This window comes from Heterodontus francisci, chromosome 27 (assembly GCF_036365525.1).
Source record: "Heterodontus francisci isolate sHetFra1 chromosome 27, sHetFra1.hap1, whole genome shotgun sequence".
Classification (NCBI taxonomy): Eukaryota; Metazoa; Chordata; class Chondrichthyes; order Heterodontiformes; family Heterodontidae; genus Heterodontus; species Heterodontus francisci.
The window spans coordinates 58,607,182-58,634,925 of NC_090397.1; the positions used below are offsets into that span (position 1 = coordinate 58,607,182).

Consider the following 27,744-nt stretch of genomic DNA (forward strand, 5'->3'; position numbering starts at 1 on the left):
TCCAGATTTTTTTCATAATTTTAATTGATTGAATTTAACTTCTCCAGCTGCCATGATGGGATTTGAACTTGTATTTCTGGATCACTAGTCCAGTTGCATAATCACTATGGTACCGTATCCGTTAATGGTCATTAACAAGCGGTGCTCCTGCTCCCTCTGTGCAAGATAATTCAACATTCACCTCCCATTGTTATGTGCAATGGCCCCTTACAAACTAACTCCTCTGAAAGAATCAGCATAGTCTTCTCCAAAATGTTTTTATTTATATAAGTTTCAAGCACTATTTAAAGCAAACTGCTGGCAAAACATCCTGTGACATTAAGAATTGTTTGAAATGCAACAGTATATTCCAGGATAGCGTAAAAAGGATTCACACCCTCATTTTAAGTAAATATTTCTTTGGTATTTCATTTCCCTTCCTGGGACTACTGGCTCCTCTTTACTGGGAGGAAACCTGCAAAGAGGGGGCAGCAATCCTAAGAGGCAGAGGGTATAGTAGTGACAGAAGCCTTTGGATGAAGAGTTGACAGTGAGGATAAAGAGAAGAGAGGACATGATGGGGCAAACGGGAGGAATGGGGATGGGGCGTGGAAAATGCACATCTTCACACTGCCCTATGCCACCATCTTGGCTAGATCCCTTCCCTTTCAGGTGCCCTACAATTGATCTGATTTACATTAATTGAATTACTACAGACTAAGCGCTATCCCCGGTCTTTCCTATCTGCGTGCATTGTTCAGTACCACAGGACACAAATCCACTGAGCAGTTCCAACGACAAGGCTTTTTAAAATGGAAAGAAAAACACAACTATAAATGAGGAAGTATTTATACACTGATCCAGTGTATATACCAGATTTTATGCCACCAAAGGGAGTTTTGTTTTGTACAAAATGCAGATTGGACACTTTCAATCTCTTTAAATTGCTATGGAGAACGGCTCAATTTAGTTGGTTTACAAGACACTGTTGAGAAGATCAGTATGGAGTCAACTGATGACACTGTAAAAAAATATGGAACACTGTTAGAATGAAATATTATAGATGGGAAGATGTTACAGAACTGATGAATAGTGCAGATGGAAATACATATAAAGTATCTGAATTAAAAAATAGCAAATAACCACAAACACCTTGTGTGAAGGGTTAAAAAGATTCCATTTCATCCATCCTACAATCAGTAACAGAACTAGCCCTTTGAGCATGGAGACACTTTTAAAACTTAAAAAATTAACTACTTTCCCTATATTTGGCCAGATGTTGAATGAATTTCTGGAAATTCCATTTTCTTTCTTTCTCTTATTTTTAAACACAGAATTTATAGCGCAGAAATAGGCCATTTGGGCTAACTGCTCTATGTTTCTTTTTTTCTGGGTACCATCTCTGCTCATGGTGCTCTGTAATAGTTCTAACAATGAGCCACTGAAGCCCATCTACTTGCTGCAAATTTCTGTTCTTCTTTCACATTTCTAGTTTCTTTTTATTCATCTATTTAATCTGCTCTATAAATGCCCACTAGGGGGTGCAGGAGTGTGTTCCACACTTGGGGTCTTCTGAAATTCTTTGGGATCAGTCAGTCTTGTGTTCCTGCTCATGATTGCAAACATACTGTATCACATACACTGATTGGTTTGTTGTGCAAGATTTTCTGTTATATCAATTCGCTCAAATGTGATAAAGTACAATGAGAAAGAATGGAGGCAAAGAGTAGTTCATTGCATAAAGGTCATAATACGCTTTAAAATGACTTTTTAATGGGGGAGGAGGAAAGGTTAGGTTTAGATGATACAAACTTAAAATAAAAGTCAGGAGATTGTGCTTCCATTGATTTAACAAAATGTTCCATTTCAGCTTTTGCACAATTTTCTCCCCATCTCTCATGAAAGCATTAATTCATGCTCTGCAAATGACAGTATCTAACTTTCAGGTACAGGTTTAGACTGTGAGTATCGACAGACCAGACACACAACTGAACTTTCCAGCTAATGTCACTGGATAATGATCTGCAGTGAAAATTCTGACTGCTTTTTCCCATTACAAGCCAGGTACAACATGGCCACTTGTAGACTTCTGACTGTCTCCTGTGTGAGATCAGCAAATAGAGCCTTTCATAATCTCAGGATGTCCCAAACCGCTTCACAGCCAAAAAATACTTTTGAAGTGCAGTCACTGTAGATAAATGCAGCAGCCAATTTGTGTACAGCAAGGTCCCACAAATGAGATAAATGACCAGATAATCTATTTCAGTGATGTTGATTGAGGAATAAATGTTGGCCAGGACACTGGGAGAATTCTCCATTCTTCTTCAAATAGTGCCCATTAGTTCCTAGGATGGGGCTCTGTTCACCGTTTCATCCAAAAGATGCCAACTCTAACAGTGCAACATTCCCTCAGTGCTGCACTGGAGTGCCAGCCTAGATTATGTGCTTAGGTCTCTGGAGTGGAGCTCGAATCCATGACGTTCTGACGCCAAGGCAAGGATGCTACCCACTGAGCCATGCTGACATTAAAGTGAGTGCAAATAATTCTGCTCTGCAACTAACCCTACGCAGGATCTGTAAAATGTCACCAAGACCACTTGTTTTCTTTCCCTCGCTCAAGAACGAACAACAACTTACATTTATAAACACCTTTAAGGTAATAACACATCTCAAGATGCTTTAAACCACATATTATTGTCCTGACATGGAGAAATCAAGTGGCAATCATGTCCAACTACTACACCACGTTCACCCTTTTAGAGAATTAGTCTGGAAGCTGCCCTGCTGGCTCACCTGGTAAATCCACTGTCATCGAGCCCAGTAAGGAGCTTCGATTAAGTACAATAAGTTTTCTGATTCAAGTCAGAGCAATAGCATTGGCAGCACAATTGGTCTCAGTGCCCCAGATTAAAGGGGGGATGGCAGGAGATAGGGAAAAGCATCCAGCTTTTCAGGGATCTACACTGGAAGCTGCCCCATGTGTGTAAGTCAGATGAGGACAGAATTGGGCTTCAATCACTTCATTTATCGACTCTTGCTGTCCAGGCTCACACATGAAGATCAGGAAGAGGGGAGGTTAACGGGGGTGCATTAGCAGAACTGTACTGCAGCCTGAGCTGCACCCCAGCCAGCAGTCCACTGATCTGTAGCCTCAACCTTTAGGATTTTCTCTTTTGTCATTTTTCATGTCAGAAACTGCTGAGATGGGAGCCAACAACCCAGGTGACTTTACCAGCCGGAAGGCTGTGCCTCCTGGAAGATTGTTTCTTGTAAATCAATGTGGTTCTGAATTAAAGTTCGTGATATGAAAGAGGAAAAAAAATAAATAACAGGACCTTTTCTTCTCCAGAAACCCATTTAAGCAATGACACTCTGAAAGGCTTCCTGTCCTCTGTCCTTAATGCCATCGCTGACACAAAACTCATATTAAACATACACATGGATGATTTAATGGGATTTCAAAGAAAATCAATGTTTTTAGCAGCAGCAGCAGCGAAAGGATTCAGAGTCCGTCACTGCACCGGGTGTTACTGACTGAGTTCTGTGAAAAACCGCCCAATGACGAATTGTCAAACTTCTAAAGGTCAAGTAAATTGACTTTCTCTGACAATAGCTGGGGGTTACTCACTGTGCAGTGTTCCCCTCAAGCACGGTTCCAGCTCGCCACAGTCAATATCCCTGTAAAGCCATACAATTTTAAAATGCTTTTTGAAAAGCAATGGGTAAGCTTGAGGTGCATGAGTAACTGTTTTGAACCTTTGAGGCAGAGTTACAAATGGAGAGGAAAATCTCAAGAGTTTTGTTTTAAATTGCAAGAGAACAATTGAGGTAAATATTCCAATTCAATGCTACAAGGAACAAGAGGGAATTAAGGTAGGGAGTCAGCATACAATTCATTTTAGTAGAAGGACAATTGCATGGAGTGCTCATGCTCTAACATCCTAATATGCGTTCCTGTCACGTGAAGGTCAGCTGGGAGCACTACTTCATAAAATCTACACTTTAATTCATGAGCACCAGCATTAGAGTCATAGAGTCATACAGCACAGAAACAGGCCCTTCGGCCCATCGTGTCTGTGCTGGCCATCAAGCGCCTACCTATTCTAATCCCATTTCCCAGCACTTGGCCCACAGCCTTGTATGCTATGGCGTTTCAAGTGCTCATCAAAATACTACTTAAATGTTGTGAGGGTTCCTGCCTCGACCAACTCTTCAGACAGTGCATTCCAGATTCCAACCACCCTCCGGGTGAAAACATTTTTCCTCAAATCCCCTCTAAACCTCCTGCCCCTTTCCTTAAATCTATGCCCCCGTTTATTGACACCTCCGCTAACAGGAAAGTTTCTTCCTATCTAATCTATCAATGCCCCTCATAATTTTGTATACCTCAATCATGTGCCCCCTCAGCCTTCTCTGCTGTAAGGAAAACAACCCTGGCTTTTCAGTCTCTCTTCATAGCTGAAATGCTCCAGCCCAGGCAATGTCCTGGTGAATCTCCTCTGCACCCTCTCTAGTGCAATCACATCCTTCCTATAGTGTGGTGCCCAGAACTGTACACAGTACTCCAGTTGTGGCCTAACTAGCGTTTTAGGACTCGTGGTCAAAAACTAATTGACTAAAATTAATTTGAATCAGCCTCAACATCGCTTCTCTGTTTCTCAAACGTCAATTTTTACTCTCTCCACTCTTCAAATTTATCTATTTAACTTTCTATCCCTGAAGCAGTTGATTCATGTGGGGGAAGCAGCTTCATAGCCTCCAGTGGACCTCTGATATCTCTTACATTTAGGCCATGTGTCTACAGGTTAATCGACCTTGGAGGGGGAGAAGGGGTGGACAGGGCACAGTCAAACCCCAGCACTCTACTCCTGCTCTTGCCACTCCACTGTCTACCCTCACATACTGTGTAGACACTGGATACTTGACTGAAACAGGCATCCTGACAAATTTTTTGTTCCTTCTGAGACTAGCTGTGACTTACTGCACACAACAATGCATTTATCCAATGAAGGATCACAGGGCTCCAGTATCTGTTTCCTTTATTGGAGTAGAATATTTTTATTTAAATGTCAAATGCTGAAGATATCATCCCGGTAATTGTCTTAGAGAAGTTAATGAGTACAACAACATAAAGGAACTGGATTATCTGCAGAGATAGATTAAAAAAGGGCGAGCCAATGATTATGTAACTTACCTATGCATATTCATTCTGTTCCTTATGTTGTTTGGCTCAGTAATTCCGAAAAAAGGGTAATTTCACTAAAATATTACTGGTATTTTTCTCTCGTCCTTTCTCACCAGAGAATCATAGAATGATACAGCACAGAAAGGAAGTCATCCAGCCCATAGTGCCTGTACTGACTCTTTGAAAGAGCTCTCCAATTAGTCCCACTTCCCTGCTCTTTCCCCATAGCCCTGAAATGTTTTCCTTTCAAATATTTATCTAATTCCCTTTTGAAAGTTATGATTGTATCTGCTTCCATCATCCTTTCAGGCAGTGCGTTCCAGATCATCATAACTTGCTGCGTAAAAAAAAAAAATCTCATCTCTCCCCGGTTCTTTTGCCAATTATCTTAAACTTGCGTCCTCTGATTACAGACGCACGCGCCAGTGAAAACAGTTTCTCCTTATTTACTTCATCAAAACCCCTCATTATTTTGAGCACCGCTATAAAATCTCTCCTCAACCTTCTTTGCTCTAAGGAGAACAACTGCAGCTTCTCTAGTCTTTCCACATAATTGAAGTCCCTCATCCATGTCCTCACTTTCCCGAAAGGCAATGATTTTTTTCTGGGCGCTTTGTGCAAATAGCCATTCTTTGTACTAGAGCCTAGACAGAATGTTCTAGTAGGATATATAATCATTTAGGGTACCAGAACCAAGTGTGATCCTATGCTCACCACAAGTCTATACGTGCACTTCCATCAGCTGTCTCTGGATTTTAGTGAGAAGCAAAAGCCCAGGCCAATTTCCCCCTTCCTTAACCCAGGGATGTGGAGGGAAATTTTATGCGACACTACCTTCCCGACTGAGGCTGAGGCTAACTCAGCACGCTGTAGGAATGTAATACGGGGCCTTTTGCTGGTCTGTATGACTCAACCAGTCACTGTATAAGCTAGCTAGGTCAGGGGAGCCTGATTTTCATTGCTCAAGTAAAATGATTTATAAAAACCAGCGAAGGAAAGAGGAAATGGCGACTGTGTTGGCTGACAAAATAATAGTCACAGCACTTCAAAGTAATTCACTGTATGCGAATTGCTTCTGAGAAAGATGTTTCTGAGTGATGTGATAAGATGATATATAAATACAAGTCTTTCTTTCTCTTTAGGGCAGTATTAACTTACAAAAGTGACATGGGCACTTAGTTTTGCTGTGGAGATACAAATCCAATGGGATGTTTCTGAATCACAGCTCAATACTGAGGTCAACAGGCTGTGGGGGGTTGTATCCCGAACTATGATTAAAGCAAATAATGGCACCTTTTGGACTTGATGGTTCAGTCAATTCAAATCTGGTACCAATGTAATTCTTCAGTCATGGTCCATCCAGTGTGTGAATGTGGCCTGAAATCTGATTTCTGAATTCTGAGACTTGGCTGCTGATAAAAATTCTGCAGTGATCCTTAGTAACTTCAGTAACTAACTTGCAAATCCACATCAGCAGACAACAAAGTGAGTGCGGAAAATGTAGCGTTTTCATTTGAACCTCTGGGCCCCGAAATCTACGGGGAGGGTGCAGGGAACTGTGAGGAAAAGCCAGCAGGGCCATAGACGCAGAGGACCAGCTGAATTTAATGGCAGGAACTCATTATAATTTTTTTCCCTCTGTTTGCCACACAGCTGCCGGCCATGTTGTCAGGCTGGTCAGCTGCCGGGCAGGAAAACCGGTGGCAGCAGGCCACAGCCAGGGACCCTTGAGGGCAGTCGGTCCCTGGCAATCGGAAGGGGGAAAGGCTGGAGATTGGGGCTTGAGGGTGGGGGGGGGGGGGGAAAGAGAGAGGCGATCTCGTGGGTGTGGGGGAGGGGGGTGAGAAGGAGGCCTGACATCAGGGTGGGGTGAGGGACAAAGAGGCAACCAGAAAGATGTGCGGTGGTGGGGGTTTGGGGGAAGGCTGAGAGCCTCTCTTTCTCGTTGTTGGGGGCCCTGGTGTCCAGCTCATGCTAGAAATTTCCAGACTGCCCACACAAAAATCTGACTATTCAAAGTTGTGATCCAATGCATGCTAAGGTGGCGATGACACAAACATTTCTGTTATAAAGGCAATTAAATATTTGTTATTTTACCGTGACGATACAAAATTCTGCGAGGAAAATGTTTCCTTCTGCAATTTGTTTCTGAACATCTATGTGAACTCAGGAGATTTCAATAAAATGAAAAGCAATTTCAAACGGTTGGAGATAAGAAGACAGACCTGTGCCTCCCATCAGCTCAGTAAACAATCATAATGAACAGCAGAGTGACTGTCACCTATGATAAAGTGCTAACTAAACATAGCTAGGCTGTTGTTTTTGTGAATTAATGTTGCTGAGGGTTGCTTACTGCTACCGTTCAATGAATCGCCACATTGAGACAATGTGAAAGAATGGTACTCGCTGTTCTAACAACACACAAATTCAATCCAATTACCGAGCAAATCCTAATCACATAGGCTTCGCCAAGAGCTCAGCTTCTGTATGATCAGATCTTTTGCTTTCTACTGCAACATTTAAATCATTTCTTTTTTTTTTGTGTTAAATGTCATATTTTGCATCTCTCCATGAGCCAGTGGATAAAGGCACCCCAAGAACATTGGAAACCCCCAAGTTAAAACCCCAAACTATGCTTATTTAGCTGATCTCAAATGAGGACAGTAGCGCCTCTGGTCCTATTGCCTCAGACGAGAAGGGGGAGATGAAAAATCAGCCAGAGTTCCCCCTTCTCACCCTTATTTGGTGTCCCTTGCTGGAAAGTGCATGTCTGTGAGAATGTCAGGTAAGGATGGGTAGGGCTGATGTGTAATGCTCGCTGGTCCCTCGCTCCCTCCCCTGATGACAACTGATGCTTGTCCACATGCACTTTGAAGGAATCACAAAACTGTGCTTGGGAGTGGAAAGTCAAGCCAACTTTTTTGCCCTCTAAAGCCCATGGGCACTGAAGTTAACTGTAGTGACCCTATAGCAGATGCAATGCAGTTGGCTAGCTGAACACAGATGCACTTTCCTGCTCTATATGCCTGTGTACCACACATCACAGTACAACTATCTATAAGCCAAACAGGGAAGCATGCACCTAGTTCATTATCCTTTACCTTACAGCTAGGGGAGGCAGTGATGTTCATGCATAACTTGCCCATCACCAGGGAGGTTATGGTGTGCATCTGTTATGCATGCTTATCACTGCAAGACAGTAGTGTATATGTTACACCCCTATTGTTGGAGAATCAGTGCACATGTATTTACCCCATATTATGATTCATTGAAGTCAAAATGAGGTTTGTATAAATACAAGTTGTTGTTATACTTTTCAGGAAACCTGCAATGGAATAACATTGAAAAAAATCCTCTGGCCGATTTCCTGCAATGGGGTTGCAGCATATGAAGTAGTTTGCATTGTATATTCTACTTTGCCACACACAGAATCACAGGATTACAAAAGTCTTCACAGGGAGGGTTAATTGGAGGCCAACTATAAACTTCACGTTCAAAAAAAAAAATTGTCCAACTTCATTCCCACACTTGACGCAATCAATGTTCTGTGTAGAATCCTGCTCAATCTGCCAGAAGTCAGAAGCTCCTTGATGTGGATAATTTGTTGCTGCATCAAAGTTAGATCACAAACCTACCAAAGCGGTAAAGTCGCTTTAACCCTGCAATTCCAGTACTTGTGGCCTCAGTGGAAATTCTGCAAGGATTCTAGCTTCTGTTCAACATCCTGTTGGATGCACACGGGATCCTGTTGAGAGCGTGGCAAACCCAATACTCAGGCTCACTGATAGCAAAAGGCCCCTTGGGAAGTGCACTGAAGGGTTATGGACCCATTCCGCTGCATCAGTCAATGTGTTCGGGAAAGCAAAGGAGAAAAAAACTAGGATGGAATAAAAAAGGACCAGAAAACAGGAGAGAAAAAAATAAATCTTCCCCTCTTTGACCTTATGAATTCAATCCATCCGTCCCAGGAATATTACAAAATTTTATCTGCACTTATACTGTGGTTTCTCTTGTCTCTAGTTTCCCCCCCACCATCGCTCTTGTTGAGGGGGGAGTCAGGTGCTCTACTCGCTACATGCGACACTTCTGCTAACTACTAGGCTGTGAGGGCAGCCTGCAGTAATTCACTGTCTCACTTCTGTTTCTTTCCTTTAGAGAAATCATAGTATCAGAGGAATTACAGCACAAGAGGCAATTTGGAGCAATATGTCCTGCTGGAGTTCTCTGCTCCAATCCCATCTTCTTGTCCTTGTCTGTAAGTATCTATCTCCTGCTCTGCTTTTGATTTCAAGGGAAAACTGGGATTTTGGATCTTGTCTTTCCCTGGAAATTAGGGGCAGAGATAAAGCTATAGAACAAAAATGTACTCCCCCCGAGCTGGCTTCCTCATCAGTAGCACAGCATCACAGAAGTACCCCTTATTTACACAATAATACATACACATGCACACATTTTTGCCATCCACTCAATCCTCTATTATGCCATTTTGGATCCTTGTCCTTAATATCATGTTTCATGCAGGGAATGCTGAATGGCCCTGCTTCCAAACTTCTCACTAATTTCAGGGCCAAGACAACTGGTCTCAAATTGTCCAAGTGACCAGATTATCTTTTATAGAGCAGATGCATAATCAGATGAAAATGGATGCCAAGCCAAAGGCAGCAACAAGGGGTGGGGGAGGGCAGGGTGTGATCAACAGCTTGGTCAAAGAGGTGTGTTTTATAAGGAGAGTTTTAAAAGAGGAAGAGGAGGTGGAAATTCAGAGAGGAAATTCTAGAGTGTGGGCCTGAGGCAGCTGAAGGCATGGCTAATACAATGTGAAACTATATAGCTCAAACTGTAGTTTGCAAGTTAAAGGAAGTCATGTTCAAGCCGTTACAGCATTCTGGTCCAACCTTATCTTGAGTACTGTGTCCAGTTGTGGTCACCAAGACACGGGGAAGATATTCATGTACTGTTGGCAGTAAAAGAAGAGCCATAAGGTTGTTCCCTAGTGTTAGAGGTCTGCATTATGAGGAATGGTTGGAGAGACTCGAGTCACTGGACTACACAAATTTTTTTTTTTGCCAACCTCCTTGCATGGAGTGTTGGCTCCGACTGGCGAATGGTTAGATGGGTGCTGATTGGCTTCAAGTACCATCAGTATTCCGATTGTGTGACCTGGTACATGTGCAGTTCTCCAGCAACTGCCCATTCTTAATGTGTGAGACTGAACAAACTATCAGACTATGGAGGGACTCAGCTGATCCAATTATGTCTTTGCCCAACTTCAATGAAGAAACACTTTACTTAGTGATGATGATGCGCTACATGGACTATGATGACTTTCTGTCTCACTCCCACAGGCATGTTGAGGTCAAATGCAACACCTCTATCAAGGTTCTGGCTGAGACCTTCTGGCTGGTGTGTCTTAGCATCACACGGTGCCATGCTTTTATTTACTATGCTATCACATCGGTTTTCTGAGTCCTTGTGAAACTCCCTCTCTACAGGATGTACTGCAGCAAGTCACTGAAACTTCTTTAGTAGTACCTCCTAAATCTGCACCCTCCACCACCTACAAGGACAAGGGCAGCAGGTGCATGGGAAAGCCACCACTTCGAAATTCTGCTCCACATCACACCATCCTGACCTGGACATATATCGGCTGATCCTTCAGCGTCGCTGGATCAAAATCCTGGAACTCCTGATCCTATAACACTCTGGGACTGCGTGGGCTGCAGCAGTTCAAGAACATGGCCCACCAGCACCTTCTCAAGGGCAAGCAAGGGTGGGCAATAAATGCTAGCCTTGCTACTGACGCCCACATTTTGAGAATTAATAAAATAAATTACTTTCCTGCTTTAATGGACCAGCTTTATGAAATAAAATGATAGTCGTTCTTACTTAATCCCTAACTTTTCTTACTCATACATGTACCAAAAAACACTAACAAATGGATGACAATATATCTGACATGCAGAAACTTCTTTTTGACGAAGAATATTAACTAAAATAATACTGTCCTGGGAAGAACACAACACTCAAAGGGTTACAGTGGGCTTTAATTTATTACATTTCACATTATGTGAAGAGGAAAATTATTTGTATTAATAAAAAAAATTTCCTTCCTGAATAGGCTAATAAAATGAAATCCAATTTCAAATGACTCAAGATAAGACGACAGCTACATAACTTCCATCAGCTCAGCAAACAGTAATAATGAACAGCGAGGTGACTGTCATCTGTGATAAAGGACTCCTATTAGCAATCCTGTTTTTATATTATTGTTAATTATAACACACATACAGTAATGGATTATTGAGTTTTTATCTGTATTAAGAACACTAATGGTAAACATGCCAACAAAATGCCATCTTCCTTTTTTTTTAATTGGATGAAGGTTTTTTTTGGTAAGTTTCAGTGCAAGAGATTTCTCTTCAGATGGTCCTTCTGGGATATGAAGGTATGTGAAGAGAAAAAGATTGGTGAAGACAAATGTAGGTTCCTTACAGTCAGAAACAGGGGAACTTATTATGGGGAACAAAGAAATGGCTGACCAACTAAATGCATACTTTGGTTCTGTCTTCACAAAGGAGGACACAAATATCATACCAGAAATGTTGGGGAACACAGGGCTCAGTGAGAGAGAGGAACTGAAGGAAATCAGTATCAGTAGAGAAATGGTGTTGGGGAAATTGATGGGATTGAAGGCCGATAAATCCCCAAGGCCTGATAATCTACATCCCAGAATACTTGAGGAAGTGGCCCTAGAAATAGTGGACCCCAGCTATTCACAATATAAATTAACGGTCATCTTCCAAGATTCTATAGACTCTGAAACAGTTCCTACAGATTGGAGGGTAGTTAATGTAACCCCACTATTTAAAAAGGGAGGTAGAGAGAAAACAGGGAATTATAGACCAATCAGCCTAATGTCAGTTGTGGGGAAAATTCTAGAGTCCATTATCAAAGATTTTATAGCAGAGCACATGGAGAACTGTGGTAGAATCGGACAGAGTCAGCATGGATTTACGAAAGGGAAATCATGCTTGATAAATCTACTGGAATTCTTCGAGGATGTAACTAGTAGAGTTGATGAAGGGGAGCCAGTGGATGTGGTTTATTTGGACTTTCAGAAGGCTTTCAACGAAGTCCCACATAAGAGATTAGCATGTAAAATTAAAGCGTATGGGATTGGGTGTAGTGTATTGCGATGGATAGAAAATTGGTTGGCAGACAGGAAACAAAGAGTAGGAATAAACGGGTCTTTTTCCGAATGGCAGGCAGTGACTAGTGGGGTACCGCAGGGATCGGTGCTAGGACCCCAGCTATTCACAATATATATTAATGATTTAGATGAGGGAACTAAATGTAATATCTCCAGATTTGCAGATGACACAAAACTGGTTGGGAGGGTGAGTTGTGAGGAGGATGCAGAGAGGCTTCAGGGTGATGTGGACAAGTTAAGTGAGTGGGCAAATGCATGGCAGATGCAGTATAATGTGGATAAATGTGAGGTTATCCACTTTGGCAGCAAAAACAGGAAGGCAGATTATTATCTGAACGGCTATAAACTGGGAGAGGGGAATATGCAACGAGACCTGGGTGTTCTCGTACACCAGTCGCTGAAGGTAAGCATGCAGGTGCAACAGGTGGTAAAAAAAGCAAATGGTATGTTGGCCTTCATAGCAAGAGGATTTGAGTACAGAAGCAGGGATGTCTTGCTGCAATTATACAGGGCCTTGGTGAGGCCACACCTGGAATATTGTGTGCAGTTTTGGTCTCCTTATCTGAGGAAGGATGTTTTTGCTATAGAGGCAGTGTAGCGAAGGTTTACCAGACTGATTCCTGGGATGGCGGGAGAGAGAGATTGAGTCGGTTAAGATTATATTCGCTGGAGTTCGGAAGAGTGAGGGGTGGATCTCATAGAAACCTATAAAATTCTAACAGGACTTGACAGGGTAGATGCAGGAAGGATGTTCCCGATGGTGGGGGAGTCCAGAACCAGGGGTCATAGTCTAAGGATATGGGGTAAACCTTTCAGGACTGAGATGAGGAGAAATTACTTCACCCAGAGAGTGGTGAGCCTGTGGAATTTGCTACCACAGAAAGCAGTTGAGGCCAAAACATTGCATGTTTTCAAGAAGGAGTTAGATATAGCTCTTGGGGCGAAAGGGATCAAAGGATATGGGGAGAAAGCGGGAACAGGTTACTGAGTTGGATGATCAGCCATGATCATAATGAATGCGGAGCAGGCTCGAAGGGCCAAATGGCCTACTCCTGCTCCAATTTTCTATGTTTCTACATTGTTAAACCACAGTTACCTGTTTGAGACTGATGCCTCTAAACAGCATCACAGGGCCAGCATACTCCAGTTTACAAAGCCAACTTTATACTGCTCACTGGCAAGGGTAAATGGAGCTTTAGCTTTAGTACTTGTCTTTGTTTTCAGCTGAAATCGAATGCATTAAAAATTCAGCTTAAGTGGTGCCAATGCCACTGCAGTCAGTGTAAAGCCTTGACCCAGTGGTAGTACTGACTCAGAAGGTCGTAGTTTCAAGCCCCATTCCAGGAGTTCAACCAAACAATCTAGGCTGACACTTCAACGCAGAATTAAGGTGGTGCTTCATTATTAGAGGTGCTGTCTTTCGGATGAGACATCAAACCCCAGCCACTTCTGCCCTCTCAGGTGGGCGTAAAAGCTCCCATGGCAGCATTTGAAGAGCAAGGCTATTCTCCCAGCGTCCTGGCCAACATTTATCCTGCAATGAACATCTCCAGAGGCAAACTAACTGGTCATTTATCTCAATGTGGTTTGTAAGGCCTTGCTGTGCACAAATTGGCAGTCACAATTGCTCATAAAATAACAGTGACTACACAACTAAAACCTGCAATAATAAAGTGCCTTTAACGTAGAAAGAATGTCCAAGGCTTCACAGAGGTTTAAAGAAATGGACTTTGAGTCAAATAAGGCAATATTAGGTTGGATATACGAGGTGGGTTTTAAGGAGGGTCTTAAAGGAGGAAAGGGAGAAGAAGGGGGGGGCGGATTTAGTAAGTGAATTCCAGAGCTTAGGGTTGAGAAGGCAACACCAAAGGTGTGGTGGAGGGAGTGAGGTGCACGAGAGGATCCAGTCAGAGGAATGGAAAGTTTGGCGGGGTCAGAGGGGTGATTGTAGTGCTGTAGGAGGTTACTGAGAAAGGACGGGGTGAAGCCAAGAAGGGATTTAAATGCAACGATGAGAATTTTAATTTGAGTGTTGGGGAAAGAAGAGTCAATTGTCAGCGGGTACAAAGCAATGGGTGAGTGTAAAAGGACCACACAGCTTCGGATGAACTTAGGTTTAAGGAGGATGGGAGGCTGGCCAGCATTGAAATAGTTGGCTGGGATCTTATGCTTGCGATAGGAGTCTTGAAGTCTTGGAAAAAGTGACGCCAAGAATCCCACATCGCCTCTTCTCCAGAAGGCCCGCCGAATCTAGTGCCATTCAGGCACTTAAGTGGACAGCGGTGGGCCTGTCACAGGATCAAGGACCCCATCGGCAGATGTCCTGCCCTTGAAGAGCTGCCGGACAATCTGAGGCCAGCAGCTCCTCCACTGAGCAGCGCTACCGCGGAGGTGGTGGTTGCTGCTGAAGGAGCACCTAACAGAGAACCAGGAGTGGTGCTGGACCCAGGCCAAAGGTACGTCAGGGTGGGAGGGGTCGTGTGAGGGTGGGAGTTGTAGGGGGATCACTAGCAAGGACAGGGGTCGGCACTCAGCGGGGTCCCTCGTTCAGGCACTGTGCCTTTTAACAGGGGGCGGGAGGAAAAGCATAAAATTACCCCCAGTCAAGTCTGGAGGGTACTAAGACGTAGGTGAGCGTTTCTGCAGCAGCTGGGTTGAGGTAGGGGTGGAGACAGGTGAGGTTATGGAAATGGAAATAGGCTGTTGTTGTGATGGAAAGGATATGGGGTCAGAAGATCAGCTCAGGGTTGAACAGGAAGTCGAGGTTACAGTCTGGTTCAGTGGCAGGGAGGGGACGGAATCAGTGGACAGAGTCAGAGTCACTTACAGCATAGAAGCAGGCCATTCTGCCCAGCGAGTCTGTGCTCCATGGAGCAATCCAGTCAGTCCCACTCCCCACTGCTTGATCCCCGTAGCCCTGCAAGTTTAGTTCCTTCAAGTTCTCATCCAATATGCTTTAAATTCATTGATTGTCTCTGCTTCCACCACCCTCGCAGGCAGCCAGTTCTGGGTCATTACCACTCACTGCATAAAGAACTCCTTCCTCACATTCCCCCTGCATCTCTTGCCCAAAACCTTCAATCTATGTCCCCTAGCCCTTGTACCATCAGTTAATGGGAACACTTTTTATTTGTCTAACTTATTTAAGCCTGTCATATTCTTATACACCTCTATCAATCTCCTTTGCTCCAGGGAGAACAACCCCAGGGTACAGAAATTGTGACAGGGAACTGAAGACCATGACTTTGATTTCCTACTGTTAAGTTGGAGAAAACTGGGGTTCATCCATAAACTTCAGGTCATCTGCAGCTCTGCTGCAGTGTCCTTACTTGTACTAAGTCCCATTCACCCATTGCCCCGTGCTTGCTGATCTACATTGGCTGCCAGTCAAGCAACACCTCAACTTTAAAGTTCTCATCCTTGTTTTCGAATCTTTCCATTGCCACGCCCCTTCCTATCTCTGTCATCTCCTCCAGCCACACAACTCTCTGAAATATCTGCGCTCCACCAATTTTGGCCTCTTGAGCATCCCCGATATTAATCGCTCCACCAGCGGCGGCCGTGCCTTCAATTGCCAAGATCCTAAGCTCTGGAATACCCTCCTTAAACTTCACTGCCTCTCTACCTCTTTCCTCCGATAAGAGGCTGCTTAAAAGCATAGATCCTTGGGGGGTGCAACAGTGCAGGACGGGAAGAGAAGAAATTGGTGGCAATACGCTGGCTATGATCAGATAGGTAAGGATGGACCCAAATGAGGGTAGTCCCATTGATTTGGAGAATGCAGGACAGGAGTTATAGGACGATGATGTGATTGACTGTGTGAAAGGCTGGAGAGAGGTTGAGGACAACAAGGAGAGATCAGACATCACAGAGGATGGTCATTTATGACTTTGGTTAGCACTGCTTCAGTACTATGATGGGTAGGGAGGGGCAGAGGGCGAGGGGTGGAGTGAGTGCGAGGGGCCGAGGGAGCGAGATAGGAAAAAAGAATATGAAGCCCAGTTTGCAACTGAAGCAAAGCATGTTAATTTGAAGAAATGTTAAAACAGACATTGGTTTATCTGTACTGTAATTAGTTCAGTGTGTCGTCCAAAATAAAGATCAATAAAACCTTTATGAAAGGAGCCAGATACTTACACTGAGCTGTAGGCAGACTAGAGAAGAAAACCTTGAGCCGTGCCGATAACCATTCCAGGCTCTCATGCAGGTTTGCCAGGGCCTTTAGATCACTGACATCTCTCAGGATTTCATTCTGTGGGATCAGCTTGTCTCCCAAGTTGCCAGTCAATACTTCAGACTCCTTCGCATTGGCAGCTCTGTATTATAATCATAGTATTTTTTTTAAAAACACAATACTGGAGGGAATTCAAGGATTCATGAATAATAACCTGATGTGACCAACATCACTTTTAAAAATATTTAACATTTTCTGTGCTGTTACAAAGAAAGGAACACCAAAGGTTTATATTGCAGACCACATCTGGAGTGGTCTATGTTCAATTTTGGTCACAAAGCAGTCAAAGACATAAAAGGGTGTTCGTTTTTTACTTATTCATTAGAGCTTATTTTTAAACATGCTGAAAAATATAGTTCACTTTTGTTCATCAGTCACTACGAAGGGGGCTGTAAGTGACTCATTTACAAGACTCCAGCTGGACAAAAACAGAGATAAAGATTGTTCTCCACAAAGCAGAAAAGGTTAGGGCAAATTTAACAGGTGTTCAAAATTATGAAGGCTTTTGACAGAGTAAATAAGGAGAAACTGTTTCAACTGGAGGATCAGAAATAGAGGACACAGATTTAAGATAATTGGCAAAAGAACCAAAGGGGAAATAAGGGGACTTTTTTTTTCAAAGTGAGTTGTCTGGAATGCACTGCTAGAAGGGTGATGGAAGCAGATTCAACAGTAAGCTTCAAAAAGAAATGGACCTATATACTTGAAAAGGGCTATGGGGAGTGGGACTAATTGGATAGGTCTTTCAAAGAGCTTGCGAGGGTAAAATAGGCTAAATACCCTCCTTCTGCACTTTATGATTCTGATAAGAGTAAATATGAAAAGGAGTTGCCAAACCAATTTGTGTAAGAGTTCAGGGAACAACAAAGCATTTAGGTATAAGCTAGGTCAGGTGAAAGGAAAATTAAAGATTGGGGCTTGTTTTAATATGCCCAAGTGCTGTAGATTGTGGTTGATGTTATACAAGATGAATGAAGATATGACAGCATGATTAGTAAGCATCTCGGTTACACGAGCTGTTATGTCATCAACCATATCTGTAGGCCTTAGCATACTCAACGTGACAAAGACTGAGCATACCTGCCTCCACAAGCTCCTAGTCAGCTGAAGAGCCAATTGCAGAGCTGCCAGCACACTTGAAACCAACTTCTAGCATAGACAAGACACTGCCCCCAACTGCATCAGTCAACACAGCTAATTCATTCAGGTTTGGGCTGATAAGTAGCAAGTAATATTCATGCCACACAAGTGCCAGGCACTGACCATCTCCAACAAAAGAGAATCTAACCATTTTCCCTTGACATTCAACAGCATTAGCATTGCTGAATACCAACGACCCCCACCCCCCAACCATCAACATACTGGGGGTTACCATTGACCAGAAACTGAACTGGACGAGCCATATAAATATTGTGGCTACAAGAGCAGGTCAGAGGCTGGTAATTCTGTGGCACCTCCTGACTCCCCAAGCCTGTCCACCAACTATAAAGCACAAGTCAGGAATGTGATGGAATGCTCTCCAATTGCCTGGATAAGTGAAGCTCCAACAACTCTCAAGAAGCTCAACACCATTCAGGACAAGATAGCCTGCTTGATCAGCACCCCATCCACCATCTTAAAGATCCACTCCCTGCACCACCAATGCACAGTGGCAGTAGTGTGTACCATATACAAGATGCACAGAAACAACTCGCCAACTCAACAACACCTTCCAAACCCAAGACCTCTACCAGCTAGAACGACAAGGGCAGCTGATGCATGGAAACACCACCACCTGCAAGTATGGGCCACAAATGCTGGCCTTGCCAGTGATGCTCACATCCCATGAAATAAAAAAAATGCTTTTATCTTTGTTCTCACTGAAAAGCAACTGGATGGTGATACAGCTGCCCAATTTCACCACACACGTTACATTTCAAAAGGTAGCAGGAGTTACTAACGGCCATCCACCAGGCAACTTTGTGTTCTTTTTTTGCCGCAACCACTTGCTTCTCCTTGCTGATGCTACCTCCTCAATCAAGCTCACTAACTGCTTTCTCCAGGTTGTGTGCAGCTGGTGCTTCCTGCATTTGCTGAGATGGACGCAGAGTGTGAATATCTAGTTCTGGAAAAATGAAAGTCCTGATGTCCTGCTCTCTTAGGCTTACAATGATGGAAAAGGAATCAATTGTTGGAATGTTAGCCCTGAAAACACCTTTGAACAGGGGACAGGACATAAGAGCAGAAAGGTACTGGCCCTGAACTTAGGTGACAGCTGCTTTTTCTACACCCTTCATCCTCCATTTTCCTAGGATCAATCTTCTTCAAGGAAGTCAATGACCTATATTCAAAGCCCTTCTTGATTTCACAACTACAAGAAGTAGTTGGCAAATAGCGTAGATGCTATTTAAGGGGAATCTAGATAAACACATGAGGGAGAAAGGAATAGAAGGATATGTTGATAGGGTTAGATGAATCAGGGTGGGAGGAGGATCTGGTGGAGTATAAACACCAGCACAGACCTACAGGGCCAAATGGCCTGTTTCTGTGATGAATATTGTGTTTAATTTTCTTCTTTCACACAAAATATCTTGATATACAGGCAGAAAAATATTCTTGGTATGTTACAGACCATTCTGGGTTCAGTAAATGACAGCGCATCATTCAGTTAGGGAATATTACAATGATTTCATTTCTTAACTATTCAGAAAATTTGACAAGATTTTCAGAGGTAAGTTGCAGTTTGATTGCATGCCCTGCTGAGGGCGATGCAAAAAGCTGTAAGGATGTGGGAGGGCTTGGCATCGTTGAGTGGTAAATGTGTAACAGGGTGACAGGCAACATGTGAGCATGCAATCTGGGGCCAGCTACTTTATACATGGTACTGATAGGTAATCTTATATTGCCAAATGCCTTAAAGTGTGCCATCTACTCCTGCACGTGGTTTCAGCTTGTGCTTGCAGTGATCGCCCAGGCTACCACCTCCTGCCAACCATGGTGCCCTTCTGTCCTCTGGGAAGGGGTGCCCTAGATTACTCTAGAAAATGTCCTCACACTCAGCTGACAGAGCAACAGCACATTCACTGCAATAGCCATCAAATGGAGTGAAGTGGTATTTTGCTCTGCCATCTGCCAGACTTTGTTACTTCTACAAAATAAAAGCAAAATACTGTGGATGCTGGAAATCTGAAATAAAAACAAGAAATGCTGGAATCACTCAGCAGGTCTGGCAGCATCTGTGGAAAGAGAAGCAGAGTTAACGTTTCGGGTAATGGATGTTGGTAGACAACCTATCCCCAGAGATGGAGACAGAGAAGTCGAGGAAGGGAAGGGAAGTGTCAGAGATGGACCATGTAAAGGTGAGAGAAGGGTGGAAATTGGAAGCAAAGTTGATAAAGTTTTCTAGTTCGGGGCGGGAGCAGGAAACGGCACCGATACAGTCATCAATGTACCCGAAACGTTAACTCTGCTTCTCTTTCCACAGATGCCGCCAGACCTGCTGAGTGATTCCAGCATTTCTTGTTTTTATTTGTTACTTCTACCCCAGGCACAAAGCAGCCTCAACAAACTGCTTCAAATCCATTTTAAGCCTTTATCAAAGCTGTCATAGAATTTATGTGGCCATTTACCATTAATTACACTCCCTGGACCGATATGCGCAGGGAACATTAAGAATTTATTCAAATAAGCTGTCCTCAGGATTACTGGTGAAGCCAACTCTTGATTGAACAGGTGTGTTGTGCACACTTCAATCTGGTCCTGCCAGCAATGTGCCAGGACAGGAATTTCTACCCTTATACATCAGTTTTTACAGAATGTTTCCCAATTATATGCACATGTACTGAACAGCTAATAGCCCGCACTGTCAACCGAGTGGTGGGAAAAGTCCTCCATCTTAGAAAAGATGAAGGGCAGGGTTTATTTTTCCAGGTGCTGGAATGGAAGCAGCTGATGAGGGGATTTGTTGGAAGTACAGCAGTTGTCCTTTGGGTCTGGCAAAAGCTTGGCTTTTTCTTGAAGCTGAAACACAGCCAAGTGCCAACTTCAAGGTATTGTCATTCAAATGAGCTACTTCCATGCCCTTTACAGAGGGAGAGATTACATAGGATTTTACAGTGCAGAATCAAGCCATTTGACCCAGCTGGTCTGTGCCGGTGTTTGTGTTCCTCCCGGGTTTCCTCCCACCTTACTTCAATTCATCCTATCAACTTAACCTTCTATTCTGTTTTCCATCATGTACTTATCTAGCTTACCCTTAAATGCATTTATGATCTTCGCTGCAAACACTGCATGTGGCAGCAAGTTTCACATTCTCATCATTTTGAGTAAGGATATTCAGATTCATTCACTGCCTCCTGCATTGTACCACTGAGAAAATTAGTTTCAATCATCTGTAAGCAACTCATGAATATGAATCGGTTTCGGTGTCAGTGTCACTGAAGATAATTTATGTGCACACATCGCTAGTCTTATCCTCCAGAGTAATGACCAATTAGGGTCAAGCTATAAATGCTCGAAGGGTTAAAAACAAAGAATATCTGTGTACTTTGAGGAGCACTCTGTCAGAATCAATGTTATAACAAACCTCTCGAGGGCCTGGCAGTATTTTTGCAAGAATATATCTAGATAGAAAAAAATAGAGAGACTAACCCTACATTTCTTATTTGCATAATGTCACCTCCTTTCTCTCTTTGGATCTATTTCAGTCAAATTGCACAAGACTAATATTTCCTAATCTTACCCAGCTGCACACGTGACTTTGATTTGCACCATAGTCACAGTTGCCTTTCATGACTTTGGCCAGATCGGCCAGTCTCAGAACTGTGATGTGACCGGAAGCTGTTTATCCGACATCCAGAACTGGATGAGCAGAAATTTCCTCCAAGTAAACAATGAGAAGACTGAAGCCACTATTTTCGGTCACGCTCCAAACTCCGTTCCCTAGCGACTGACTCCATTGCTCTCCCTGCAACAGTCTGAGATTAAGTCAGTCTGTTTGCAACCTTGATGTCACATTTGACCCCGAGTTGAGCTTTCAACCTCATTTGTGCCATCACTGTGACCACCTATTTCCATCTCTTCACCCTGTCTCAGCCCATCTGCTGCTGAAACCCTCTTTCATGCCTTTATCATCTCTAGACTTGACTATTCCAATGCAATCCAGGCTGGTCTCCCACATTCTACTCTCCATAAACTTGAGGTCATCCAAAACTATGCTGCCCGTGTCTTACCTCGCACCAAGTTCCATTCCCTTATCACTCCTGTGCTCGCTGACCTACACTGGCTTCCAGTCAAGCAACATCTTGATTTTAAAATTTGCATTCTTATTTACAAATCCCGCCATGGCCTTGCCACTCCCTATTTTTATAATCTCCTCCAGCTCCACAACCCTCCGAGATACCTGTACTCCTCTAATTCTGGCCTCTTGAGCATCCCCGATTTTAATCATTCCACCATTGGTGGCTGTGCCTTCGGTAACCTAGGTCCCAAGCCCTGGAATACCCTCCCTACACCACTCTGCCTTTCCACCTCACTTTCCTCCTTTAAGGCACTCCTTAAAACCTGCCTTCTTGATCCAGCTTTTGGTCAGCTGACCTAATATCTCTTTTCATGACTCAATGTCATACTTTGACTTATAACACTCTTGTGAAGGGCCTTGGGATGTTTTATTATGTTAAAGGCACTATATAAATGTAAGTTGCTGTTGAAGCTGGATTGGAGGGATTTAAACAAGGAATTTCAGCAGAGATGGGCACAGAGCAGGGAAATAATACATTTGAGGATGTAACAGAGAAAAGGAAACTTAGAGATGGCTAATAAAACACACAAATTGATTGAGTGTATGTTTTTTTAAGTAGTAGTTGATGGCATATGTTTTGAAAGGGAAAGGGATGGTGCTTGTACAAAGTGGCAGGGGGCTGGTGGGGAGAGACACGCTCTGATAGTAAATGCAAACAGTACCAGCTAGTTTAATGGTCAGGAGTGGTGAATGAATGATCAAGGATTGGATGAGGAAGAGGTTCAAGGGGGCAGAAGGCGGGTCACTCAGAAAAGATGAGTTTGGAGAGGGCAAGAGAGGGTGATAAGAAAGAAACTGCAGCGTGATGGTCGGTTTGATTCAGGTACTGAAGTTAAGGGAGACAATTTTTTAAACCAATAATCTCTCCCATTCAATTCCATATTCCATACCAATAAAGCTTCTGATGATGGATCCTAATGAAATGTTAACTAGTTCCTTTTCAGGTGTTGACTGACATGCTATATGTTTCCAGCATTTGCTCTTTTAGTTCAGATTTCCAACATGCATAGTTTTTCTTTTTATCGGTCACCCAGAAACATTCATTTTCAGGAGATTTTGGAATGAGCAGATATGCATGGCAACATTTCCTTAAAGGAGTCAGTTCAGGATCTTATGGCATAGAACCACCAATGTGCTTCGCTAGTTGCTTTCACAGACCCCTCATCCTTTTTCTACCCTTCCAAAAAAATGCCTGAAGTAAAAATCTCAATTTGCAATTCCAATGAGAGAGTAAATTATTGGCAACGTTACACCCAAAACAAAAAGCTAATAGCAGGAAGAAGTCAGAAAATGGTGTAAATTCTCTTTTTAAAGGTCATTGGTTGAAAAATTACCACCTTTCTCCTCCTGCACATAATGCAGCTTTAAAGATTTGTGGAGACATGTTTACTGGGCTGCTCTTGAGTCTCAGAACTAATGAATTCTGTCAGCTGTTGTTCTACTGCAAGATGCTTATTATTATGAAGAGTAACCTTTTTGAAATGGTGAACATATCAGTTGCTTAGAGACCTAAAAGCCAAGAGAAATAACTGGTGAAGACAGCAAGCAGAGTTCTGCTCATCAATTAGCATATTACTAGCTACCCTGCAGCTTTCAATCATATTAAAGGAAAAATGCTGACAACTTCATAACAATGGGGAGTTGATATACTGCAACACTTGACCAGAGCCACCCTAGGCCATTTAACCTTTAGTTGTCCACCTCCTCACCAACTGTCCCATCTCTTCAGTAAAATGGAAACTGCAATGTGTCAGCAAGTACAATTAATCACTTTTACCCTGCGTCTTTCTAGACACTTAAAAAATATTTCTATTTCAAGATTCTGACAGATTGATAAATGGAAGGCTGGGCCAAGCCAGAGAAGGAGAAATGGAAGTCACTGGTGTCTTTTGAGTATGTGTTATGTGATCAAAACTCATCCCGCCCTTTTAACCTTGTAAAATACAACAAGTTTGAGGACCATCTATAACTGTCATCGCTTTCTCAAGGTTTGTGATAGGGAGGGTGGGAGACGTGTTAATCCTTCATGTTTATTTTGATGACATAGATAGATGTTCTTTTAGCAGGGATACTCACTGTACTCTTGTTAGAAGATAATTACAGATGGTGCCTTAATACCTATTGGTGTTATTAAACAAAGCTGAGTGATATCACTTGGGATATCAGTCTGCTAAAATTACGCAGTGATGGCACAAGATATCTGAACAGCTACATTTATATACACTGACTGTAGTGTTTACAATATGCAAGTGAATTACCCGCGGTGAAGCATGCAGACAAAATGGGAAAAATATGGGGATTATTATTGAAGTAGGCATAAAGGATCTCCTCGGCACAATGCAGAGAGGAACATCAGGTAGGGAGGACTTCACAACCATAAGAGATTTTAATCGATTTTCTGTCCATTCATTTCAATAGATGAAAAATCAGGCATGTATGAGCACGTGGTCCCTCCTGCCGAAGCAATCCTTTATGCCAACTTCAAAAGGAGGAAAATCTGTCTGACCCCATGTTCTTCTGGAATACTGTAGGCCTAAGCCCTGACTGGGCTTGTACATAAATTAAGTGGAAGCTTTTCCAAGGCCTCAGGAGCTTGAGGCACTCCAGAACTTAAAATTTTAATTAGAACTTTTAAAAAAATATTTATAACCATGTCAGCTTATTTATTTAAACTTTCAGTTGCAATTTTTAAATGATTACATTTCCAATTTTTGATGTGGGACTGCAGTGGCTGCTTTCTGTGTTTGTTGCGGAATGGGACTGTCACAGTTAATACCCCTGCCTAATTGTGACAGATTACCCAAGCCAATCCTACCCAAGTTAGGCTGGACTCTATGTCCATTCACTGACACTAGACTTTTTATTAATAAGATACTGCCAATGTTAAACAATACATTGATTTCCTTTTAGGAATAAGGTGTGGATTATCATTCAATAAACAGCTTCATGCATCAATGAAACAGAAAGCAATGACCAGCACTCTAACCACCACTAGCATAGTGGAGCCATGACTGAGGAAAGTTGTTCCTGTAAACAACATTTCAGTATAAAATACTCCCAATTTACTTGCCAAAGCAGTCTCTCTGTTCGTAAAATAAATTACATTGGTCATTTCCTCCTTTTTAACACCATTGAAACCAACCACTTTGGACTTCAAATTTGCCAGACTGTTGCTATTCGTTATGAATTCTTGTCAGTGATCAGTGGTAATATATATACATATATAATATATTATAAGTTGTTGATGCTTCCTGATTAGCATCCAGGACCAAATGATGCCTACCACTCCTAACTGCAGAATGTCACTTACTGACTAAGCCCCTAAGAGATGTCGGACAAACATTTTCTATAGCGATTTTGGAATCCAAATTTTCATTTCACCATCAGTGTAGAAGCATAAGCAATCTATTTACAGCAGAGGCTATTGTAATGTCCTTTATTCTTTCAAGGGATGTGGGTGTCACTTGCAAGGCCAGCATTTGTTGCCTGTCCCTAATTTCGTCCTGGATGATGTCGAGCTTCCTGAGTGTTGTTGGAGCCACACTTATCCAGGCAGGTGGACAGTATTGCATCACACTCCTGACTTGTGCCTTACAGAAGGTGGTTTGGCTTTGGGGAGTCAGGAAGTGGGTTACTCGCCGCAGAATTCCCAGCCACATTATGTAGCTTCTCCAGTTCAGTTTCTGGTCAATGGTAGCCCCCAGGTTGTTGATAGTGGGGGATTCAGCGATGGTAACGCTGTTGAATGCCAAGGGGAGATGGTTATAGAACATAGAACATAGAAAATACAGCACAGACCTCCCTCTTATTGGAGATCACCATTGCCTGGCACTTTTGTGGTGCGAATGTTACTTGCCACTTATCAGCACAAGCGTGAATTTTGTCCAGGTGTTGCTGCATATGGGTATGGAATGTTTCAGTATCTGAGGAGTTGTGAATGGTACCGAACATCCTACAATCATCAGGGAACATCCCCATTTCTGACCTTTTGATGGAGCGAAGGTCATTGATGAAGCAGTTAAAGATGGTTTGGCCTAGGACAGTACCCTGAGGAACTCCTGCAGCAACGTCTTGGGGCTGAGATGATTGACCTCCAACAACCACAACCATCTTCCTTTGTGCAATGTATGACTCCAACCAGGGGAGAGTTTTTCCCTCGATTCCCATTGACCTCAGTTTGGCTAGGGCTCCTTGATGCCACATTTGGTCAGATGTTGCCTTGATATCCTGGGCAATCTCTCTCACCTCACCTCACCTCTTGACTTCAGCTCTTTTGTCCATGTTTGGACCAAGGCTGTAATGAGGTCAGGAGCAGAGTGGCACAACAATATGCACTCATCTATTCCTGTGCAATGCTTCTCATGTATAATATTTATGAATTTGGCTCCCATAGCCTGTCTTACAGAAGAATGCTCATTGTGAATATACAGACATTCCACCTATCTCGCCATGTTAGTAAGCCTTTGTTTTATATACTATGACATGTAAACTACATTATAGTGATAAATACACTTATATAGGGTAGCCTGAGAAAACCTATCAGTGTAACATTCATTCTGATCAGTAATCTATCTAAAATTAGTCAGCACTATGCTTAAGTGTGGAGCCCTCAGCTCTCTTGTGTCTTGACTTCATCATCAGATCTCTCCAAACTCATTCAGTTAGTCAGAGCACCAAAGACCTGACCTCGGACCCTGCCTCAACTCTCCACGTCCTATGGATTGGCCAACTGAGTTACCAATGAAACATCCAACTACTCACCTAAGTGTGGGCTTTCCTGACAACATGCCCTGCTGGACTCACATGAATGAAGGCATTCCAACAGATTCCACCCAACTTCCCTCTCTGGGATGTATTAACAAACCCTTGTCTCTGACTGGCATGCAAGAAATAACAATGTGGATAGACACCTCGAGTGCCTCCAATTTGCATTCCTAGAAAGTGTTCTGAGGATTTAATTCTATGCAGTTTTCACCAATACATTTTTGGACAATTTGAACTTTTTGTTTCAGAATACAATTTTTCTTGCTTTATTTTGATGACAACTAGACATATTTTGCCATTTTTTTTAAAACATCAACTTAATCACATCAGAAAAAGATCAAGGTAAAGGAGGATGCAGGAATCTCGGACTCAAACATTAAATCTCAATCTTACCTTGTGAAGTCTTCCTCGTCTTCTCGCTTAGGCCTCATTTGTTTGGGCTGAGCCATGTTTGTCCAGCTTGGGAGGGATGTCAGCAGTCGGGTTATGTCTTCATCCTTTGCCCACGATGCACTGATGATGAGCTTGTCTTCTGACTGAACTATGCTCCTGCATTGACAAGCAATAAAATTAAACAGATCATTTTCTGCAAGTACATTTCAGCCTGGTCTGAATGAAAGATTTCTATTAACTGGAGTTCAATGTGGATATTTTCCTTGGGGTGGACACATTATCCAAAACTTTTGTTTAATAAATGAGGCTTAAACAAAGATGAATTGGTAAAACAGTACAAGTATGAAATAACATTTAAAAGAAAAACTGAATGGTAACATGGAAACAAATTTTAAAAATGGGGCTAGAGGTCAGCAATTGTCTTTCAAATGATTAAACCAAAGTCCTGTCTGCCTGCTCAGACGGAAGCAAAATATTCCATGGCACAATTCGAAGGGGAGCTGGCCATTCTGTACAGCATTGTGGCTAGTGTTCCTACCTCAGCAAGCATCACCAAAACCAGGTTATGTGTAATTTAATGCATTTGCTGCTTGTGGGACCTATCTTGTGCAAAATGATGACTCAACAGCAGCTGCACCTCAAAAGTAACGCATTGGTTGTAAAGCAATTTGGAATGCTTGGTTAAGGTGTTAGATTGTAGA

General features: G+C 42.7%; 1 protein-coding gene across 3 annotated transcripts in view; it reads right to left on the reverse strand.

The window, feature by feature from the left end:
* Positions 1-27,744, reverse strand: part of exoc4 (exocyst complex component 4) — a 606,100-nt gene that overhangs the window by 75,075 nt on the left and 503,281 nt on the right. For all 3 annotated transcript variants that reach the window (XM_068059446.1, XM_068059445.1, XM_068059447.1), the window contains exons 12-13: positions 27,044-27,199; positions 16,512-16,690 (exon numbers count right to left, since the gene is read on the reverse strand). In XM_068059446.1, coding sequence (XP_067915547.1) covers positions 16,512-16,690; positions 27,044-27,199 — 335 coding nt within the window. The remainder of the gene's footprint in view (positions 1-16,511; positions 16,691-27,043; positions 27,200-27,744) is intronic.